This window comes from Engystomops pustulosus, chromosome 8 (assembly GCF_040894005.1).
Source record: "Engystomops pustulosus chromosome 8, aEngPut4.maternal, whole genome shotgun sequence".
NCBI classification, from domain to species: Eukaryota; Metazoa; Chordata; class Amphibia; order Anura; family Leptodactylidae; genus Engystomops; species Engystomops pustulosus.
Window position 1 is genome coordinate 50,194,948 of NC_092418.1, and position 23,090 is coordinate 50,218,037.

The following is a 23,090-nucleotide window of genomic DNA, read 5'->3' on the forward strand; positions in this document are numbered from 1 at the left end:
GGCCCTAATCGTCTGCAGCATTTGTTGGGTTAAACACATAAAGTATAAAGAGAACCATAGAAACAGTTTATGTACGTTTGACATTAGCTAGGACAGTTTACCTACAAGGTGAATGACATTCCGTTCAGCCTCTAGAGCTCAGCACTTACACCAGGCATAGCAAGTGTCTACCCACATATAAACGCCATACGTTGTCGTTATGGATACGGTCGCCTTCCAATACTAAGTAAGTAAACGAGGTAACCAATCAATGAGCACATTATATGAACCAATAGAAATGACAGGAAGCCTTCCAATAGGCAAGAGTGTTACGTGTCTGTATCAGGAAGTATCGCAGCGGCAGCGTGGACTCCGTATCCTATAACCTAATAGCAATGGAGTATGCATAGTGCATAGTGCACAATGGTAGCACAGTCCCGCAGCAAGCGCTTTGTGTAATTCATTTCTTTTAGGAGATCGTCACCCGTTAGTAGGAAGCAATGAAGCTGGCAAGCGCTGTGTTTAACGGCTTGTTGGTGCTGCTAGTATCGCTGGGAGTCATAGACGTATTCTTTATGTATGAGAACAACAGGTGCAGCATGACCTACATGTTCGAGTATCCAGAGTATCAGGTGAGCAATAACAATGAGACATTGCTTTGCTCGTGAAGGTTTACTAAATAAGGCGAATGTGAAAAATCTCATTTTGTGGCACAGGTTGTTACTAAATCAGTGAAAGGAGCTATTAGCAGGATACTGAGTGAGTTCACAACTAGAATAACTTTTATTTGTTCTTCTACTTTTCTTTTCTTGTACAAACTTTAGTATCCATAGTAACATACCACAAATGCTCTATTCTGCTTGTTACTGAAATCCTATATCGTCTTACGTCTGTCCTCCTCTTTCTAAAGCTTGTGGTCTCAAACACTGGCAGAAAAAAATGACAGGATTTGCCATTGTGGTGACCCCACCAATCTGCCTTCAGCACTGCAAGGACTGATGTTGTACTCCCATAACTACAAGCCTGGTGCAGGAACAGCTATAGCCACACCCCTGGTGCACCAAGTAGCCCCCTTGCATAATGTGAACCCTTTATAGAGGACCTGTCACCTCTAAAAACTGCACTAGGAGCTTAGTGCTACAGCATATGCTGCAGTGTTACACTTTAGGAAGCAGCTCCTAGAACATTGACAGGTCCTCTTTAAAATTAGAGATTTATTTTTATTGCCATTCCAATTTTAATTGATCGTGTGGGACACTTACACTGTGAAGTTTCAGTTTTCAGATGTATGCAAATAAAGTGTCTGTGTATTAGGGTTGTGCATATTCCTACTGTTGAAGGTATTTGTAGTTCCCTGCACCACACCATCACACATTCATTCACATCATGTTTAGAAAGGAAACCATTGCACAAGCTTGCTGATATTTTGTGGCATATTTTCAACTGGATTGGAGAGGAAGTATCATTGTTACGATTTGTTACCTCTTGAGCTGCATTGCTTCTGTCGCTGAGTGTTTTTGTATGTGGTTCTACTATAGTGCGTTGGCCTAGATTGTAACTTGTTATAGTACATCTCTATACCTGTAACTGTTAACAATTTATTTTGGGAGTATTTGTTCTCTATAAACTTGTTGGGTGAAACCACATAATTTGAGATTCTGATCCCATACAAGGCCTCTGATACTATCCAGATGGATGGTTGTTGTGCTGCTACCTCAAGAAATAAAGGTGCTCATCTGGGGAGTGGCAATGGAGTAGGCGTTGGGATGTTGGGTTTTGTGTTTGTATTTGTTACTTTTTATTTAGATTTTTAAGATTTTTAGTATTTGATAAAAAGTGAGTGGCACAAGCCACAAGAAAGAGGCAAGAGGTCTATTGCATGTCACAGTCGTGCTCCGTTCCCGCTGCACTGTACTGTAGGCAGCTTTTTCCCCTATGATCGTCTGTGAACTAGCTGTTAGCTTATGTTCTGCGTTAAGCGGTATATCTGGGTGTGTGTGTACGGTTCCTGGAGTAGGCCATAACGTGTTGGCAGCGACAACTGGTTTATGAAAGTGTAACTGTATTAGTGAATAGTGGATGCACCTGCAAAGAGCCATAGTCACTGGAGGAATCCACTCACCTAGAATATAGGTATGTGGATAGTTGTCCCATATTGCAGACCTCTTATGAATGTGGTTCTCCAGGACAAGCAGTGCCTCAAGATGACCCTTGGTAACCCCTGTCCCTTTGTTGGTAAACTGTGTTGCTGCAGTAAATCAGAGGGAGGTGGACAGATATTGTAGGAGGATAGCAAAAAGTGAGACTTTGGCATATGAATGGAGCCAGGTATGATCATATACAACTTCTGGATCTAATGTGTGAATGAGAGAACAGAAGGTACTGGACAGGACAAAGGGCAATTCTGGGAGACCATAACATGATGTAGATATTCACCAGGTGTATTCTGTACAACCCCAAATCTGGCAAAAGGAGATTAAATTATTTTGGGACAGCAGTACCTGGATTATCCCTACTGGTTGGACATGAGGCAGACCCCATCAAGATGTTGTAGCTGAATTTATTTGGATTACCTAAGGGCGCCCCCTGCTCAACAAAAGGTGCCTCAGGTCTCCACTTGTTAAGAGGTCATCTAGAGGATGTACAAGATAGTTTCTTAAAGGGAACCCGTCACCACTATTTTCACAAATACAGGTAGTGACAGGTTCCTATAGAGCTTTAGTAACTATCTGACACCCAGCTTATAGCTAAATAATATTCCCCTGAGATCCCCATTTATTCAACTTTATAGTTTTATCTGGTAACTAAGCATGGCTACGTGGAGTCCAGGTGGGCGTGGCCTACTCAGGCTGAATCCAGCCGCTTCTCTCCATCCCTATCTCTGTATGCTGCTATAATGTCATGTGACCAGGGTGACATCATCACAGGTCCTATAGCTTTTGTTGCATTAGGAACTGTACACTAAGCATATATGTCATGAAATCACAGCAGCCTGCATGGAGAGGAGTAGAAGTCCATGGAGGCTGCGGTGATTGTTTTATGTGGTCAGATATGTACATGGGGTATAGTTTTCATATTAAGTAGCTCAAGGACCTTTGATGTCACCCATGTCACATGACATTAGGCCACGCCCCCGTGGACTCGCTCCAAAGCTGCATAGATACCAGGCAAGATTCTAACTCTGATTTTATGGGGATCTGAGGGGAACTACTTTTAGCTACAAGAAGGGTGTCAGATAGTTACTAGAGCTCTATAGGAACCTGCCACTACCTGTATTTGTGAAAATAGTGGTGACGGGTTCCCTTTAAGTTGAATTTGTATGCAAGTCAGAACAGGTATATTTAGTAAGTGAAACTCCAAATGAAGAATTTTTTTGGGTTCCTGTGACAATAAAATTTTAAAAACTTGGAGTTGACCAGGGAACAAGAATTAACATTTATTAGAGACCTTACAGTTGATCAGCCTGAAAGTAAAGTATATTACAAGCCTCCAGAGAGTTCACCATCAGTGGGCAGAGAGGTACCTGTCACCTATAAAAACGGCACTAGGAGCTGCTTACTAAAGAAAGCAGCTCCTAGTACTAAAACGGACGCAGCAGTGTTACACTGTGGGCGTTATCGGAACCCTCCAATAACACTAACAAAACCTTTCGCGCTGTACACTAGAAACGCCGGGCCGTGCTGAAAGAGGTTCGGCGTATTCATGCGGAGGCAGTCCGTGGCACTGTCTCTTCCCCACTCCATAGGCCAGCGGTGACTGCCGCGCGTCACGCTTCCAGCGCAGTCCGGCGTTTCTACTGTAGAGCACAGCAGTTTTTGTCAGCGTTAACGGAGGTTTCTGATAGCGCTAGCAGTGTAACACTGCTGCGTTTGTTTTGGCACTTGGAGCTGCTTACTTTAGTAAGCAGTCCCTAGAGCCGTTTTTAGAGGTGACAGGTCCATAAAACACTTTAGCTGCTCATACGAAAGTAAGCAGCTCCCTAGCCCTCTCCGAGTTATAGCATTCTTAAATCTGTAGCTTTATTGGAACATACCGAAAAGCTAGGAAACGCTCCAGTACATCGCAGTCTGAGGGGGCGGTCTGAGGCGCTCCTTTCTCTTCAGCTTCTCTCCGGGGGCGCCACTCCTATACTATACGGCAGCGATGACTGCCACGCTTGATGCTGCAGTCATCGCCTTCTCGGACCGCCCTTCTTGTGAAAACACTGGACTGTAAGCCAGGTCCGACGGTAGGACCGCTACGTACTGGATTGTTTTCTAGCTTGTTGGTATGTTCCGATAAAGCTACACATTTAACAATGCTTTAACTAGGGGAGGTCTAGAGAGCTGTTTACTTTAGTATGAGCAGATAGTGTTTTATTGACTTGACAGGTTCTGTCAGCAAATTTTGACCTAATAAACCAAAAGCGACATGTCGTCATTAACACCTTCTAGATCATGTTTCTGTCGTGGCCCAGCGTGGTGGCATCATTCGCATAACCCCCCCCCCCCCTCCACAAGCAGAATAGAAACTCCTAAACACAGTGGGGGTCATTTACTAAGGGCCCAAATCGCTATTTTTCGCCGGCTTTCCCGAATATTACCAGTTTGCGCAGTTTTTCCCTGAATTGCCACGGGTTTTTGGCGCACGCTATTGGATTGTGGCACATCGATGCCGGCATGCATGCAACGAAAATGGGGGGGCATGGCTGTCGGAAAACCTGACGGATTCGGAAAAAACGTGTTTTTTAAAAAAAAAAAAAAAAAAAAAACTGTGTCGCTTGACACACCCTTACCTGCACCCAGGATTGGATGGTGAACTCCGGCAGACCTCGGCGCAGCAGCGACACCTGGTGGACATGGGGCGCACTACCTTAGTGAATCGCCGGAAGACCCGAATCCTCGGCGGAGAACGCGCTGCTGGATCGCGACAGGACCGGGTAAGTAAATGAGCCCCAGAGTGTGTGTTTGTGTTGAGCAGTGCAGCCCCCTACCTACCTATTCTTTACATGCCTATGTCTCTGGACTATAGATGTTGCACATATAAAAGTCTGTGGCTGTAACAGAAGAAAATGTCGCCACAAATCAACAGGGCACTTTGCTGAAATCCATAGTGAGTAGTCACATTTATGTAACATCTACAACCGCCTGCTGCTCATCACACTTGTATTGGAGGTGCCCATATCATGTATATAAACTGCAGAAAAAGCAGACATACTAGGTTAATACAAACACACACCTTTCCACGGCCCCCTGCACTTGCTGTGCTAGTGGTACGTGTGACCATTACCCTTAAAGGGGTCGTCTGAGTTCATTGAAAAATATTCAGGTGGGCTGCAGGGTGCTGTAAAAAAAATTGATATTTCCCCCCTCCAGTGCTCCCATTGTTCTGCGCTGCTGTCCTTCATGTTCGTTTACCGGGGCAGACACACTCCGCTGTGACAACTTCCATCCGCCTGGCACTCCCACCCATCCCCTTCCCAGCACCTGATACACATTGAAACTAATGCTGTATAGGAGCAGGGACAGGCGGGCATGCCAAGCGGCGGAAGTTGTCAGAGTGGAGTGTGCCTACCTACCCCTGTAAACAAACGGCAACACCGCTGCTGCAACACGAGTCCAGTGCACTTTGCTCATTCATTGAAATCTGACCAGTATTTCCACAGGCACATTTGTGTACAGCCGAGTGTGTGTGTGTGTGTATATATATATATTCCATACTCAGAAATGCCAAGAGGATTATTTTTACTCTGCCAGAAAAAATGTTAGTGCCAAACTCTCCACCTCAGTGACTTTATACAACCAATTTACATCTAGCTTCAAAGGTGATTTTCTGGATGGTGCCACAACACTGGATGATGAAATATACATGAAGAAGGTGTTAAGATACTTGACTACGTAGTGGTTTATTAGGTTGGCTTCTGCTGACAGGTTCCCTGTTGGTGACTGCCTATATTCACTTATCATTATGTGTATATTTTGGAAGTTTCTGGTCTTGTTATGTTCTACACTACTTCAGAAGTCTCTGTGACTTCACAGCATTCATGTGGGGTACTCCTGCTTATAGGGTCATAAATACCTACCCCCCTTACTAGGTGATAAACAGATAATACAGGGATGCTATATCTAGGTTTGGATCTTTGTGGGTAGCATGGAGTCGTTGATAAATCTTTGTCTGGAGAGGGCAAGCTGTCACGCTTTTCCATGGGACATGTCTGATGTATAACCTGGTTAGTGTATTGGAATAGACCTCAAGAAATATAATTCATTGCTTGCATTTGCTTATCAAGAGGGCCCTTTGTGACAGGCTGCACCCAGCTGAAGCAGAGTGCCCAAGAGAGGCAAGTATGTGTGAAAAATAATAAACCTTTTTCCATGTTTTATTTAATTTTTAGAAAATAAAACTTTCAAAAAGGGTATCAACGCTTTATCCAGCTTACGAGTTACATCTGTATGGTGAAGGAACTTATATGGAGGAAAACCGAAATCTGTCCTTATCTGGAATTCCAATTTTATTTCTTCCAGGAAATGCAGGCAGTTATAAGCAAGGTATGTTTCATATTTTAATTGAATTAAATAAAAGAAAAAAATGTTACTGCCCTGTATTTGCAACAGTCATGTCTTTGGTAAATTTTTATAGGTGTGGTCTGATTAAACAGGTTTTGCAACAAGCTATAAAAGCAACAAGTCAATTTCATAGAACACACCATAAATTGCAGTAGTATGTTAGTTGCAGTACCAACAGGAATCTACCTTGTCTAAGCAGACTACAATTTGTCCTTTCTCAGGTACCAAAGATGACCAGTACTGACCACACAATTCAAACATGTATACAAGCAAATGTGGCTATAGTAAAACATAACTTTTAATTATTTATATCTATAAAAAAAAATATTAGTCTTTATATCTGTATATCACACAAAAGCTGAATGACTAAGACTAAGTTAAGATTAAGGGTCTTAATCAGAACTTCATGGGCCTAGCCTTCACCTTTGAGACTCAGAATGAGAGTCTCGCTTTTCTTGATGTGAGAATTTCTAGAAGCCCAGCTGGATCATTAGAAATGGCGGTCTATCGAAAGAAAACAGCCATTAATTCGTTACTTGGGAGAGTAGCCATCCACTCCCCCTCATGCGTGGTATCCCACGTGGCCAATACTTACATCTGAGACTAAATTGTTCTAGTGACCAATCCTTTAAAAAATAGAGGCTGATGACCCATGTTTAAGATTCCAACACAACGGGTATCCAGATTGGGTTCTAAGAAATGCATATAGTTTTGCTTTGGCACAATGTGCATACCAACAAGGGCTGGATGTGCATACCAACAAGGGGATGTATCGGAATAGTGGCTGCAGAGCATGCCCCTATACCAAAACTTGCAAGATGTTCACCTCTAATGTAACGAATGAAAATATAGACATCATGACATTGATTCATTTCAAATCAGAGGGGGTCATTTACAGAGCTGTATGCGGGTAAAATGATCATGGAGTTTCGTCGGAGAATAGCAAGACGTGAATGGTCTGCATGGAGCAGATGCCAAGGTTCTGAAGTTTCATGGCATCACAAAGGTTAATAGACCCACACGAGGGGGTAACTGGGACAAAAAACTTCTACAATGTGAAACAAGGTGGATCTTCCACCTGGATACCATGGCACCAAAGGGCTTGAATGAGACCCTCAGTTACGCTTGCTTTCTGTGATGAGTACGATCGTCTGCGTAAATCTACTCTCTCTTTTTTTCTGAATTACCCTGCATTCTGTCCTAAACTCCATATTTTGTACTTTTTACTCCATGGGTGCAACAATCATGGCCGCTGTCACATATGCATCGCGGGCAGCAACGGTTTACTACTACTGAGTTGCCTGCTGCAACGTAACGTCCCATGTTTGAGTGTAACCATCCTCATGCCATTCCTCTCCACTATCCTCCCCTATACCAGGGAGAGAGCCCTGACATTTAGGCACCGGATATTCCAATTTTTGTTTTTCTTGTATTCCCTGATGAACCCCTAAGGAAGTGTGGGGGGGGGGGGGGGGCACGTTGGGATATAACGGAATTGCCTAATATATACAAATTTCTTTGTCCTATGGATATTGATGGACAGCAAAGTCACTAGGGCAAGTGTGGGACCGCCTTTGTTAGGGCGGGAGCAATTCTTTCGGGCGACCGGTACAGCCGCAATAGGAATGCATTAGAAGGGGCACCAGGTTCCCAGGATGTCTCATCGCATCTACCGGACTATGACCATGACCAAGCACACTACAGAATTTGGTGATATTGTTCCAATTTCTCTTTTATCTATATGAATGTCATTTTTGTATACTAATAGTTTCATTCATATACTCCACTATTGCCATACCCATGCATTGTAGGCATACACTTGCCTTGTGTGTTTTTTATTACTGTATTTTCCGGACTATAAGGCGCACATAAAAGCCTTGGATTTCCTTGGAAATCCAAAGTGCGCCTTATAGTCCGGTGCGCCCTATAGGAGGGCAGCGGACCCTACTTACATAGGTCCCCGCTACCGGAGACAGCAGATCTCCAGCGGGAACTGCAGACCACGCGGCCCGAACAACTTCTGCCGCGTCGGTCTGCAGTTCCCGCTGGAGATCTGCTGTCTCCGGTAGCGGGGACCTATGTAAGTATGCCATTCTCCACCTCCCTCTCACCTTCCCCCGCTCACCTTCCCCGCGTTCCGCGTCTCGTCTCGGCGTCTCGTCTCGTCCCGTCGGGTCTCCGCTCCGCCCCCGGACCTCCGCCACACCCCCGAACTTCCGCCACACCCCCGGACTCTGCGCCTTATAGTCCGATGCGCCTTATGTATGGAATTATTACATATTTAAGGCGCATCGGACTGATGCGCCTTATATTCCGGTGCGCCTAATGGCCCGGAAAATACGGTAAACTGAGTGGCATAGGCTAATTTGGCTGTGTGCGGCGTCATTTAGCTTTTGTGTGATATACAGATATAAGGACTTTTACGCCGCAGCTCTTTTTAGTTTTTGCGTTTTCATTTTTCAGTGCAGTGTGATGGCTTATTTTCTGCGTAACAAATTACACTTCAAAATGATGGTATTTAATATTCCTTGCCATGTACTGGGAAGCAGGAAAATTCCAAATGCAGTGAAATTGGTAAAAAAAACAATTTTTTTTTTGCTGTATTCTTGTGGGCTTGGATTTTTTACAGATTTCAATGTACACCCCAAATGACATGTCTCCTTTATTCTTTGGGTCGGTACGATTACGGGGATAATACATTTGTATAGGTTTTATAATGTTTTCATACATTTAAAAAAAAAAAATTAAAACCTGCTGTACAAATTTTTTTGGGGGGGATTTTGCCATATTCTGGCGCTAATAACTTTTTTTTATACTTTGATATACGGAGCTTTGGGTAGTGTCATTCTTGCCGATTTTGATAATGTTTACAATGTTATCATTTTTAGGACTGTTTGACCTTTTGATCACTTTTGTATAGAATTTTAAATTCTTAAAATGGCAAAAAAGTGCCATTTTCGACTTTGGGTTACGGGGTTAAACGCAGGGAAAAACCGTTTTATTTTGATCGGGCATTTTCGGACGTGAATTGATTGTTACTATTTATTTATATCGGTTCTAGGGAAAGGGGGGGATTTGAATTTTTAGGGGTTTTTTAATTATAATTTTTAAACCTTTTTTTTTTTTTTTTTTTTTTTTCTTTTACTATTTTTCATACTCCCTAGGGTACTTTACCCCTAGGTTGTCTGTACGATCCTATCATATACTGCCATACTACAGTATGGCAGTATATAGGGATTTTACTCCTCAGAAATTACAATGTGCTGATAGCACATTGTAATGCATGGTTTAACGCGAAGTAGCCTCTGGTCTTCCGAAGACCCGAGGCTACCATGGCAACAGATCAGCCCGTGAGCCCTCTCCATGCATCCGCACCCGGCATGTGACCTAATACTGCATCACATGTCGGTAAGGGGATAATATATATATATATATATTAATTAAAAGTTATGTTTTATTGTAGCCACATTTGCTTGTTTATAGGTTTTGCAACAAGAGGGTAAAAAGTGCCTCTCCTGCTGCAATGTGTAAATCCTCTTCGAGGCTACTTTTGGGTAATGTATTTTCAAGAAAGTCTTCCCAAGTTAGTGGTTGTCTTTCAGAGGAGCAATTGAACAGAAAGCATGCTCTCAGAATAAATGCTATTAGACATGCAATATGAATAAATAATGCTACACTCCTTTTAAAATCGGCAGAAAAGTAAGTTGAACGTCACTCTCAACACACCAATATGGTCAGGGATGGATAATTTCCTCGTGGTATTTCATGCATCTCATGCACTAGTAGACTCTTTGTTGTTAACCCCTTAGCGCTCTGCGCCATAGCTGTACTGCGCTGAGTCCGGCAAATAAGTGCTCAGCGCAGTACAGCTACTGCGCAGAGCCGATGCCGGTTCAGAGCTGCATAGCAGCCGAACCGGCATCATTAGCCGCGGGATTTCAGTGGTAATTTACCGCTGACATCCCCGGCTAACACCCTCGGTCGGAGTGGGCTCCGATCGCGAGTGTTTAACCCGTTAAATGCCGCAGTCAGCGCGACCGCGGCATTTAACATGCCTTCTGGGGGTCTTTACCCCACGATCGGCCCCCCCGCACAGTTTTCGGGGGGGGGGGGGGGGTATCGATCGCTGTTTTGGCTCCTCTGGGGTCCGATCGGGACCCCAGAGAAGCCTGGAGGGTTTACCTTTTAAGATGGCGTCTGTGATGTCATCTTAAAGGCAAAGTGTCAGCCTATGCATCTGCATAGGCTGGCACTGATAATACCCTGCAATACATTAGTATTGCAGAGTATTATCAAGAACAAGCAATCAGATTATTGCTTGTTCATATCCCATGGTGGATCATGTAAAAAATGTACAAAACAATGTTTTTCAATAAAAAATTACTTTATAAATCACTAAAAATGCCCATAAGCCCCAAAACATATAAAGAGACATATAACGCTCAAAAAAGTCTAAATCATAACACAAACCCCACATATATAGTATCACCGCGTCCGTAACAATCCATAGAATAAAACTAAATAACTATTGAACCCATATGATGAACGCCGTAAAAAAAAAAACGTCAAAAACCCGCCAAAAATTATGATTTTTACCTATTATATCCCACTAAAAATGCAATAAAAAGTGATCAACAAAACATATGTACTCCAGAATGATATTGTTGCAAAGAACAACATGTCCCGCAAAAAACAAGCCATCAACCAGCTCTGTAGCCAAAAACGTAACAATGTTATGCCACTTGGAAGACGGCGATGCAAAAATGAGAGATTTTTCCCCACATTAGGGTTTTATTTGGCAAATTTAGTAAAACATAAGAAAAAATATTCATGTCTGGTATCCCCGTAATCGTATCGATCCATAGAATAAAGATAACAGGATTATTAGGCTATACGGTGAACACGAAAAAAAAAAAGTAAAAAATCCAGTACAGAATTGATGCTTTTCTACTCATGACCTCAAAAAAAGTTCCAAAATTTTCAACAATAGGTGATACCAACCCCAAAATGGTAACACTGGAAAAAGCATCTCGTCCCGCAAAAAAAAATGCCGTCACATGGCCCAAATAACGGAAAAGCGAAAATTTTATAGCCTTCAAAAGGGGGCAACCAGAAAACTAAAATCCTGGCAGCTGCAGGGTGCTCCTTCCATTCTGCGCCTCGCTGTGCCCCCATAACACAAGTAATGTCCACATGTTGGGGGTCGCTGCACTCAGGAGAAATTGTAGAACAAATTTTATGGTGGGTTTTCACTTTTTATCTTTTGGAAATGTGTAAATTTTAGGGCTAAATGAACGTATAACCGACAAAATTTGACCATTCTAAATTTCACCGCCATTTTGATTCAATTACTATGAAGATCTCAAGGGGTTAACAATCTTTGTAAATGCTGTTTCTGATAGTTTGAGGGATGCAGATTTGAAAATGGGTTGGTTATATAGGGGGTTTTGTTGCTAAATATTTAAAATTTGATTTCAAACAGTATTTATCCCCAAAATAGTCAATTCCAAAAATACGGAAAATTGCTATTCGATTTGTAGGCCACGTGACGTCAAAATAAATTATCCAAACATTTAAAAAATTATGAAAATGTAAAGTAGACAAATGGGAAATGTTGTTCTGCAAGTTATTTAGGTGGTAAATCTATCTGCCTGAAAACGCGGTGATTTTGAATTTCGAAAATGGCAAATTTTTCTAAAAATTCATCATTTTTTTCTTTTTTTTTTTGTAAATAAACGCAAAACTTCTCAGCCAAAATTTACCACTAAAATGAAGTACAACATGTGGGGAAAAAACAATCTCAGAATCGCTTTGATAAGTAACAGTGTTCAAAAGTTATTACCACAGGAAGAGACACTGGTCAAATTTCAAAAAAAAGTTGCGAGCCTTAACCTGCAAACAGGCTGCGTCCTTAAGGGGTTAATGACCAGCTTGAAAATATTTTTGATATACTCACAAAGAAAGTTTAAAAATGTGCATACTAAAATGAACGCCAGACACCTTGCCCCGACCCAGGTTTTCCCTCTTCAGACTTCTTCCGGGGCATGGTGCTGACATAGCCAAGGGGCGTTTATATATAATACAAGTTCCAAATTAAAAACCTGTTTTTCTTTTCAAACAAACAAGTTCATTTTAAAACATTCCCCAGAGTTTATTTTTTAACCTATTAAGTGGTTCTTACTCATCAGCTTAACTGTATTTTTCTCATCACACAAAAATACATAAATGTAGTGAAAACATTTGTGAATTGAAGCTGTTTAGTGTATTATACTTTTTGTATCTCAAAACTTCTCGTTTCTCTTGTTATTCAAAAGCCGAAATTCAACACCAGAGACGGAAACCTGCACAGCTCAGTTAATAAGAAAACGTGTTATGTAGAACATAGCAGCCAACACACTATTGCGATTCGTAAACCAGTTCCAAAAAGACTTGAATTGTGTATAGGCAAAAAAATGTATACAAAACTTTATTTCATGTCAAATACCAAACAACAAATATGTTAAAAACATCTTAAAAGTACACAGGTTCATGTTGCCAAGACCACTGCATCCTACCCTGATAATATGATACATATCACATTGCATCAAAAATATTTGAAAAATACTTATCAGAAAATGACTCTTGTAACAAAGAAATATAACACATAAATGGAAATGGCACAACCAAAGGAATATCACATGATTGGCTATAATCTTTTTTTTCTGATTGCTTGGAGTGATTTTATTATAATTTGTTTTGTGTTTTTAACTTTTGATTCTTTTTCATAGAGCATGATAGCAAGAGATAGTGATATTGATCGTAATAAGGTTACAAACAATTATACTTACCTTGGGCTCAATCTGAACCGCTGTGTACATTGGAGGATGACCGATTGCTGAGATACCGGTTTCCAATGTTTTACATTCCTTCGTGCAGGAGATGGGAATGAGGAGAGGAGTACAAATAGTGAAAACGGGAGAAGAGGGAAAACTGAATAAACATGACGGAAGAAAAATAAGCGAGAAAAAAGGAACTCCGAGGATCATCTAAGGCATGGGGACAGAATATGTTATTTGGATAAGCCATTGGATACTGAACACAAACCAGTTTTTTACATTCTTCTTGGAGGATAATTTCCGAGATACCCATCGAGATTCTGGTTGGGAATTGATTATGACTAGTGCTTTAATGATGTCAACTGTATCTGACTTCCATATAAATAAATGTCTGGATTTATATTCAGGGTGAGAACAGTTCTCTGATATAACAACTAAATGAATTTTGCAATATTTATCTTCAATTCCCAGGGTACGGACATCTATGATGCACAACATTTTTAAATTGTATATGGATAATGTACTTTCCTTGATATTGCTTACATGTTGATGAACCATATACTCTTTAGGTACCTAACAACTCTGTTTTTATGAATGGTGACTTACGCTACCTTCCCCAGTGTGTTTGTCAAAAATCATATGAATTCTGCATTATGAATATTATAATTATTGACACATATGACACTGATCAAAATGACAAGGGTACAAATGCATTATCTAAGAACTAGCATTGTAATAGATGTCTTGGTGACGTTCCTAAACTGTTTTACGAGAATCAAGTTGTGGCGTAGGTGCATAATGATGGTTACTTACTCGGTATTGTGTTCTGCCTCTGGAATTCTCGGACCAGCACTAAGTTTGTGTATAATGAGAGAATGTAAGTGATTGTCAAACCATAGTAACGCTAGACGCATGCGCCAAACCATTGTTTACTAGTATCTCACGAGGCGAGACAAAACGTCACATGACAGATGTAAACGGCACTTTCCACGGCATCTTGGATACACAGGTGTACTGATCCTAGGAAAACGGGTATGCAGGTTATATTTGATTGGATCAGCAAACACCCTGGGGAGGTATTTATATCAGTTGTAATTATTGTGGAGCAAGTGGACCCCTGAGGAAGTCTCATTCAGCGACTGAACACGTGGGGTATTCCTGCACATTGCCCATAACATTTTTACTGTAAAAAGGATCATGGATTGGTAACTATGTACAAACGCCGAACAATAATGTAATATTCCTTGAGGTTGTGCCATTTCCATATGTGTGTTATATTTCTTTGTTACAGGAGTAATTTTCTGATAAGTATTTTTCAAATATTTTTTTTAGATGCTTGTTTACACCAGTGGGATATTTGGCAACAATATTTGTATTTTTGATGCAATGTGATATTTATCGACTTATCATATTTGTTGTTTGGTATTTGACATGAAATAAAGTTTTTTTTCTATACATTTTTTTGCCTATACACACTTTGTCTTTTTGAAAATGGTTTTTAAAAGCCGAAATATGCACCAATCATAGTAGAGAAGGAAAATACACACCACCACCTTCTATATTCCGTCCTGATGGATGTAGAGTTTTTAGTTGGCAAATCCAAAAACTAAAAACTATATACAGCCCCCCCCCCCAACATTACTATATACAGTCCCACAGCTTTAATTATATACAGCCTCCCTATAATAACTATAAACATAGCCCCCTTTAACTATATACATTCCCCCAATAACTATACATGGCCCCCTCTAACTACATATACAGTCCCCCGTAAAATAATATAATTGTACTACCTTTCCATTGTTCCCCCGATGTGCGTCGACCTCCTTCCATGTCTTTGCGTTGTCAGGATACTAGTGGATATAGGAGGTGTATCAAGACAGCGACGCCCTGCTGCATGCGGCGCTGTGATGTCACACGCTGACTTTATATGCCTCTGTTTGTCTATGGCAGAGCAGGGAACCATATTCTGGAGACGGGGCACATTTGCTGGATAAGGCTCGGGGAGTCAAGACCCAAATACTGTGGGCGATTCAGGCGGTCGCATGAGGGCCCGAATTGCCCACATTTGGTGGGACCCCTTTAAGGGCAAAGTGGGCAGGTGAGAGTGACGTTCAATTTGCTTTATTGCTGATTTTAAAAGGAGTGATGCATTGTCCGTACTTTTGGGCAATGCAATATAATCTCCCTACAACGCCTCAGCATGCTCCTGATGAGGTTGCAGATGGTCTCCTCAGGGATCTCCTTCCAGACCAAGATTAAAGCATCCGCCAACTCCTGAAAGTCTGTGGTGCAATTTGACATGGGTGCACGGAGCGAGACATGTGCTCTATCGGATTCAGGTCTGGGGAATGAGCAGGCCAGTCCGTAGCCTCAATGCCTTCCTCTTACAGGAACTGCTGACGCACTCTAGCCACATAAGGTCTATCACTGTCCTGCATTAGGAGGAACTAGGACCAACCACACCAGCATATGGTTTCACAAGGGGTTCTTATCTCTGTACCTTATGACAGTCAAGTTACTGGTCATGCAAGGATGTTGCAGGCAGCGGATCGCTCTCCAGGGTGTCTCCCACATTGTCTCGTCTGTCACACGAGCTCAGTGGAAACCTGCTGTCAACTGTGAAGAGCACAGGTTGCCAGTGACGAATTTGCCAATCCTGGTGTTCCCTGCTGTTAACCATGCTGCACGGTATTGGGCTGTGAGCACAACTCCTATCTGGACGTCGGGCCCTCATACCATTCTCATGGAGTAGGTTTTAACAGTTTCTGCAGACACATGCACATTTTTGGCCTGCTGAAGGTCAATTCGAAGTGCTCCTCCTGTTCTTCCTTGCTCAAAGGCGGCAGTAGAGCACCTGCTGCTGGGTTGTTGCCCACCTATGGCCCCCTCCACGTCTCCTGGTGTACTGCCCTGTCTCCTGGTAGTGCCTCTGGACACTGTGCTTATAGACACGGCAAACTTTCCGGCTCGCATTGATGTGCTATCCTGGATGCGCCGCACTGCCTGAGTGTTGCAGAGTCTGTCTCCTGTTACCACAAGTGTAAAAGCAACCCCAACATTCGTAATTGACCAAAACGTCAGCCAGTAAGCATAAGTACTGAGAAGTGGTCTGTGGTCCCCACCTGCAGAACCTTTCCTTTATTGAGTTGTCTTACTAATTGCCAATAATTTCCACCTGTTGTCTGTTCAATTTGTGCAACAGCATGTGAAATTGAATGTCAATCAGTGTTGCTTCCTATGTGGACAGTATGATTTCACAGAAGTTTGATCTGCTTGGAGTTATATTGTGTTGTTTAAAGGAAACCTGTCACCAGGAGACCCATTTTTAGCACTCCCCTAGTCCCCACAGAGCATAGTACATACACTGCCAAAGTGTTTTTGTATAAAAAAAATTGGTTTTACAGAAAAAAAGATATGTTATATTGTACCTTTCGTTAGCATCTGCTGTGTGACTAGGCAGTTGCAAATTGGGAGGGTCTGGAAAGGAGCAGTCCCCCCCCCCCCCCACACGCTTGGGAAACATGTGACATTTTCAAATATATGAATAACTCCCAACACTCGGGATTGGCTGTAAAGGAGTAGGGGGCGTCACCAAGCCCAGTGATGGGTGTTTTCATATATTTGAAAAGGTCACATGGAGTAGCTGTTCCCCAAGGGTGGGGGGGAACTGCTTCTTTCCAGCTCCTCCCAAAAGGCAACTGCCTAGTCACACAGCAGATGCTAATGAAAGGTACAATATAACATATCTTTTTCTGTAAAACCTATTTTTTTTTTTATACAAAAACACTTTGGAAGTGTATGTACTATGCTCTGTGGGACTGGGGGAGTGCTAAAAATGGGTCTCCTGGTGACAGGTTCCCTTTAAGTGTTCCCTGACCATGACCAAAGTTTTAGATCTTGCAGCTAGGCTAGAGGCAGCCTTTTAGATTACTAGATCCTAGATTACTTTTTGACTATGCTTTGCAAAAAAAAAAAAAACCTGTATATACTTGCCTCGGTGCAGAGCTCCTGAGGCCTGCGCAGTCTTGTGCTTGCACACTGAAGCCATGATGTAGTTATCGGAGCACTGGAGAAATAATTGTCCGAGGAGAAATAATGGATTTATATATATATATATATATATAATATAATGTATAAAATTTTTTTTTTTTGTTTGTTTTTTTTTATAGCGACCACAGAGAAAACTCAACTCCTTAATGCAGAGTACCTTTTCTGTTTTTGCGTTTCAATTTTTTACTCTACACCTTAATAATTCTTTACATGAAAAAATTGTTTTCTGTGTAACAAATTGCTATTCCTAGTGAGAGTACAGGCAGTCCCCGGGTTACATGCAAGATAGGTTTGTTCTTAAGTTGAATTTGTATGCAAGTTGGAACTGTATACTTTATCATTGTAACCACAGCCAATTTTTTTTTTTTTTGGTCTCTGTGACAATTGGATCTAAAAATGTTGGATTGTCATTAGAACCAGGATTAACAATAAAGCTTCATTGTAGACACCAGTGATAACTGTTACAGCTGATTATTGTAGTCTAAGGCTAAAGTAGAGTAAATTGCCAACATCCAGGGGTCCGATTGTAACTAGGGGTCGTATGTAAGTCAGGTGTTCTTAAGTAGGGGACCGCCTGTAATTACTATTCCATGTCGTGTACTGGGAAACAAATTCCAACTGCAGTTAAATTGGTGAAAAAAATTCATTTGTGCCATTTTCTTGTTGGCTTGGATTTTATGGCTTTTACTGTGCACCCCAAAATAGATATCTCCTTTATTCTTTAGGTATGTATGATCACAGGAATACCGAATTTATATAGGTTTTTCATACATTTACAAAAATGAAAACCTGTACAAAGAAAATTCTTCATTTTGCTGTCTTATGGCACAAATGACTTTGTGGGGTAAGGCAACCCCCTACTCCTGGGAACTCCATGGGAGAGACGGCATTGCAGCTAGTTTCATGGCACTTCTGCAGATCTACAGTCATGGCCAAAAGTTTTGAGAATGATACAAATGTTTATTTTTACGAAGTCTTCTGCTTCAGGTTTTATAATGGCAATTTGCATATACTACAGAATGTTAGAGAGAGTGATCAGCAAGAAGGACCAGCAAGCGCCAGGACCATCTTTTAAAAGTGCTTCAGCTTCGGGATCGGGCTACCAGCAGTGCAGAGCTTGCTCAGGAATGGCAGCAGGCAGGTGTGAGTGCATCTGCACGCACTGTGAGGCGGAGACTCTTGGAGCAAGGCCTGGTGTCAAGGAGGGCCGCAAAGAAGCCACTTCTCTCCAGAAAAAACATCAGGGACAGACTGATGTTCTGCAAAAGGTACAGGGAGTGGACTGCTGAGGACTGGGGTAAAGTCATTTTCTCTGATGAATCCCCTTTCCGATTGTTTGGAACATCTGGAAAACAGCTTGTTGGGAGAAGACAAGGTGAGTGATACCACCAGTCTTGTCTCCTGCCAACTGTAAAGCATCCTGCTTTACATTCATATGTGGGGCTGCTTCTCAGCCAGGGGAATCGGCTCTCACAGTCTTGCCTAAAAACACATCCATGATTAAAAAATGGTACCAGAATGTCCTCCAGGAGCAACTTCTCCCAACCGTCCAAGAGCAGTTTGGTAATCAACAATGTCTTTTCCAGCATGATGGAGCACCTTGCCATAAAGCAAAGGTGATAACTAAATGGCTCGGGGAACAAAACTAGAGATTTTGGGGCCATGGCCTGGAAACTCCCCAGATCTTAATCCCATTGAGAACCTGTGGTCAATCATCAAGAGACGGGTGGCCAAACAAAAAACAACAAATTGTGACAAAATGTAAGCATTGATTGTGCAAGAATGGACTGCTATCAGTCAGGATTTGGTCCAGAAGTTCATTGAGAGCTGCCAGGGATAATTGCATTGGTCCTGAAGAAGGGTCAACACTGCAAATTTTGACTTGCTGCATTAACATCTTAAAGGGGTTGTGTCACCATAGCAAATGGCTGTAATTGGGTCCAATGCATTGTGACAAGTATTTTCACCATTTACACTTATTACAAAATCTGCAGCCTTACTGAGATAACTCCTTTTGTCCTGGTTGCTGGTAGCTGTGTCCCATCCTGAGCTACAGCTGATCTGGCCGAGTCTGTGCACAAGGAGTCAGCAGCTACTCTGCACTACAGATCGCTCCATGGGCTCACAGCTCCTCTCCACACTGAGAGATCAGCTGACACACTGCAGCCAATAGGAAGTGAGAGAGGAGGAGGGGCAGAGATTGTGCTGTGATGGCCACTGCTTACCAGCTCCACAGGAGCCTACAGCAGCAGATACAAGGGAACTGCAGCCAGACATGACTATCTGCTGCACAGAGGAGTTCTCCCCTAACATGAGTTATAGCAATGTACTATTATCTATCTATCACCTATCTATCTATCACCTGTCATCTATCTATCTATCCATCCATCCATCCATCTCATATATATCTATCTCATATCTATCTATCTATCTATCTATCTAGTGATTGAGTTGCAATTCCTTAAAAAATACACAGGAAGAGATGCAATTAACGGCCCCAAAGTAACATACAAAAATACAAAATTTTATTTGTAAAAGTCATAAAAACTGAAAAGGTCCATGTTTTTGCACCTAATTTTGTACAATCAATGCATACAAGTAGAGCAAAACAATGTATTCTCACAGCATCATGGTCGATCAGGTGGACAGTAAAGTGTAAATATGTTGGAGGTCTAGAAAAATGCAGGGACAGCAAACTCCATGCGTATATTCACTTCGAAGTCACTTCAGGGTGTCACTTTGGAGTGACGATACACGTGGGGTTTGCCTCCCCTGCACCCACCTAGACTTCCGCCATGCATGTTAGCCTGACCGACCATGATGCTGTGAGAATAGATAGAACATGTGTACTATGTGCAGTGTCCTGTGTAGTGTGCAGGGGGCGCCAGATTCAGGATTTCTGGCGCACGTTCTTCATGAATCTGGTGCCCCCTGCACTTCTTTGACAGACTGCACCAACTTTTTTTTGGTGCACTTTTAACATGGGGCGTATGACACATTTCTATTGGACTTCTATTGGATCAGTAAATGCAGGGGACTATTTGAGCACAGCAGGTGGAAGGAGACTCTGAAGGTTGAGCACTCTGTAGCGCTGAGGTGTGGAATAACTGCCGCTGTCAGTGCTGTGCATGTGCCTGGCTAGGCCCCTCCCACATCTGCTTCTGTGTGGAGCAGAATAGAGGCTGAACAAGCATCATACCTATCTATTTGTTATTATCTTTAATTCCAGGTAACCATTACAAATAAATATATTTATATAGATAGATATATATTGTTTCGTGGCATAACCCCTTTAAGGACGCAGCCATTTTGTAGCTTAAGGCTTAGCCCCATTTTTTGGATTTTGCGTTTCTTTAATGGTTATAACAATTGAACACTGTTACTTATCAAAGCCATTTTTTTTTTTCCACCATAAGTTGTACTTCATTCTATTGGTAAACATTTACCAATAGAATGAAGTACAACTTATTGTGGAAAAAAAAAAATTGCATGATAAGTTTTGCGCTTATTTACAAAAAAAGAAAATTTTTTTAAAAAAATTTGCTATCTTTTGAAATTCAAAATCATTGCGTTTTCAGGCAGATAGATTTACCACCTAAATAAATAAATTGCTGAATAACTTCCCATATGTCTACTTTACATTTTCATAATTTTTGATATGTCTGGATAATTTATTTTGATATCAAGCGGCTTACAAATCGAATATCGTGTGTTTTTTTTCAATTCTGCACTTCATTTTTTACTTTATTTTTTTCGTGTTCACCGTTTAGCCTAATAATCATGTTATCTTTATTCTATGGGTCGATACGATTACGGGGATACCAGACTTGAATATATTTGCTTACGTTTTACTAAATTTGTCAAAACCCTAATGTGGGGAAAAAATCTATCATTTTTGCATTGCCGTCTTCCAAGTGGCATAACATTTTTATGGAGCTGGTTGATGGCTTGGAGTACATATGTTTTTTTGATCACTTTTTATAGCATTTTTTTGTAAGATTCAATAGGTAAAAATGATAATTTTTGGTGGGTTGTTTAAGATTTTTTTTTTTTTTTAACGACGTTCATCGTATGGGTTCAATAATGATTTTTATTCTGCGGGTTGGTACGGACACGCTGATACTATATATGTGGGGTTTTTGTTATGATTTAGACTTTTTGGGGGGTTATGTCTCTTTATATGTTATGGGGCTTATTGGCATTTTTATTGATTTTATTACTTTATTATTTATTGAAAAACTTTTTTTTTTTTTTTTTTTACTTTTTCTCTTTTTACACCATGGGACATGAACAAGCAATCATCTGATTGCTTGTTCATGATAATACTCTGCAATACTGATGTATTGCAGGGTATTAGCAGTGTCAGCCTATGCACATGCATAGGCTGACACTGTTCCTGAAAGATGACGTCAGATGCCATCTTTCAGGCACTGCCAACAGGCCATAGCAGCAAAGACCCCCCCCAGAAGATACTTAAATGCCGCGGTTACGCTGACCGCGGCATTTAACAGGTTACACGCCCGCGTTCAAAGCCCACTCCAACCGCGGGTGTTACACTGGGGTGCCGGCTGTTTGCTGATGCCGGTTTGGCTCTGATCCAGAGCCTAGCCGGCATCATCTCAGCTGCGAATATATCCGCTGCTGAGTGCTAAGTAACTACGCTCAGCCGCGGATATATCCGCCGCAGAGCGCGAAGGGGTTAACTCATTCTAACTGTCAATAAAAGCTTTTGTTACTGATAATATGATTGCACTTGTATTTCTGTATGTGATAAAAACATCTGACAAACACACATAAAAACCAGAGAGCAACAGATCATGTGAAAATATAATATTTGTGTCATTCTCAAAACTTTTGGCCATGACTGTAGTGAAGATGTCTGCTAGATTATCGACACTGTCAAGCATGACCAGAAGAACCACCTGGTTAAAAGCTTACAATTGGAAGGACGGATTAAAATCCAAATTGTGTTTTCTACCATGCATGGGTGTCAGATTGTTTGTTTGGATCCACATTGGACGATATACTGTAGAAAGCTTCACATAAAAAAGAATTTCCTCAAAAATAACCGCCAGTTCTTTTGGAGCCAAAGGAAGTTAGTCAGACTTCAGAAAAAGAGGAGTTTTGGAGAAGTCCCAGCCTGGCAGAGGATTCTTGTTCAAACCAAATTTTGAAGGGGTTGAGGGAGACTAAGGTATTTTGTATGAGCAGTAAAATCCCCATATACTGCCATACTGTAGTATGGCAGTATATGGTAGGATCGATCAGACAACCTAGGGTTAAAGTACCCTAGGGAGTCTGAAAAATAGTAAAAATAAAAATTAAAAAAAATTATAATAAAAAAACCTAAAAATTCAAATCACCCCCCTTTCCCTAGAACTGATATAAATAAACAGTAAAAATCATAAACACATTAGGTATCACCGCGTCCGTAAATACCTGATCTATAAAAATATATTAACGGTTTTTCACTGCGTTTAATCCCGTGACGGAAAATCGCGTCCAAAGTCAAAACTGCCACTTTTTTGCCATTTAAAAAAAAAATTAAAAATTCTATAAAAAGTGATCAAAAGGTCGTACAGTCCTAAAAATAATATCATTGAAAACATCATCAAAAGTTGCAAAAGATGACACCACCCTCAACTCCATACCATGAAGTACGGAAAAGTTATAAGCACAAGAAGACGGCAAAATAAAA

The 23,090-nt window shown here is 41.4% G+C and overlaps 1 protein-coding gene across 1 annotated transcript in view; it reads left to right on the top strand.

Annotated features, from left to right (window-relative positions):
* The first annotated feature begins 284 nt into the window (after positions 1 to 284).
* PGAP1 (post-GPI attachment to proteins inositol deacylase 1) overlaps positions 285 to 23,090 on the top strand; it is a 316,353-nt gene continuing 293,547 nt past the window's right edge. Inside the window, exons 1-2 of the mRNA XM_072120897.1 lie at positions 285 to 611; positions 6,353 to 6,506. Coding sequence (XP_071976998.1) covers positions 480 to 611; positions 6,353 to 6,506 — 286 coding nt within the window. The 5' untranslated portion in view covers positions 285 to 479. The remainder of the gene's footprint in view (positions 612 to 6,352; positions 6,507 to 23,090) is intronic.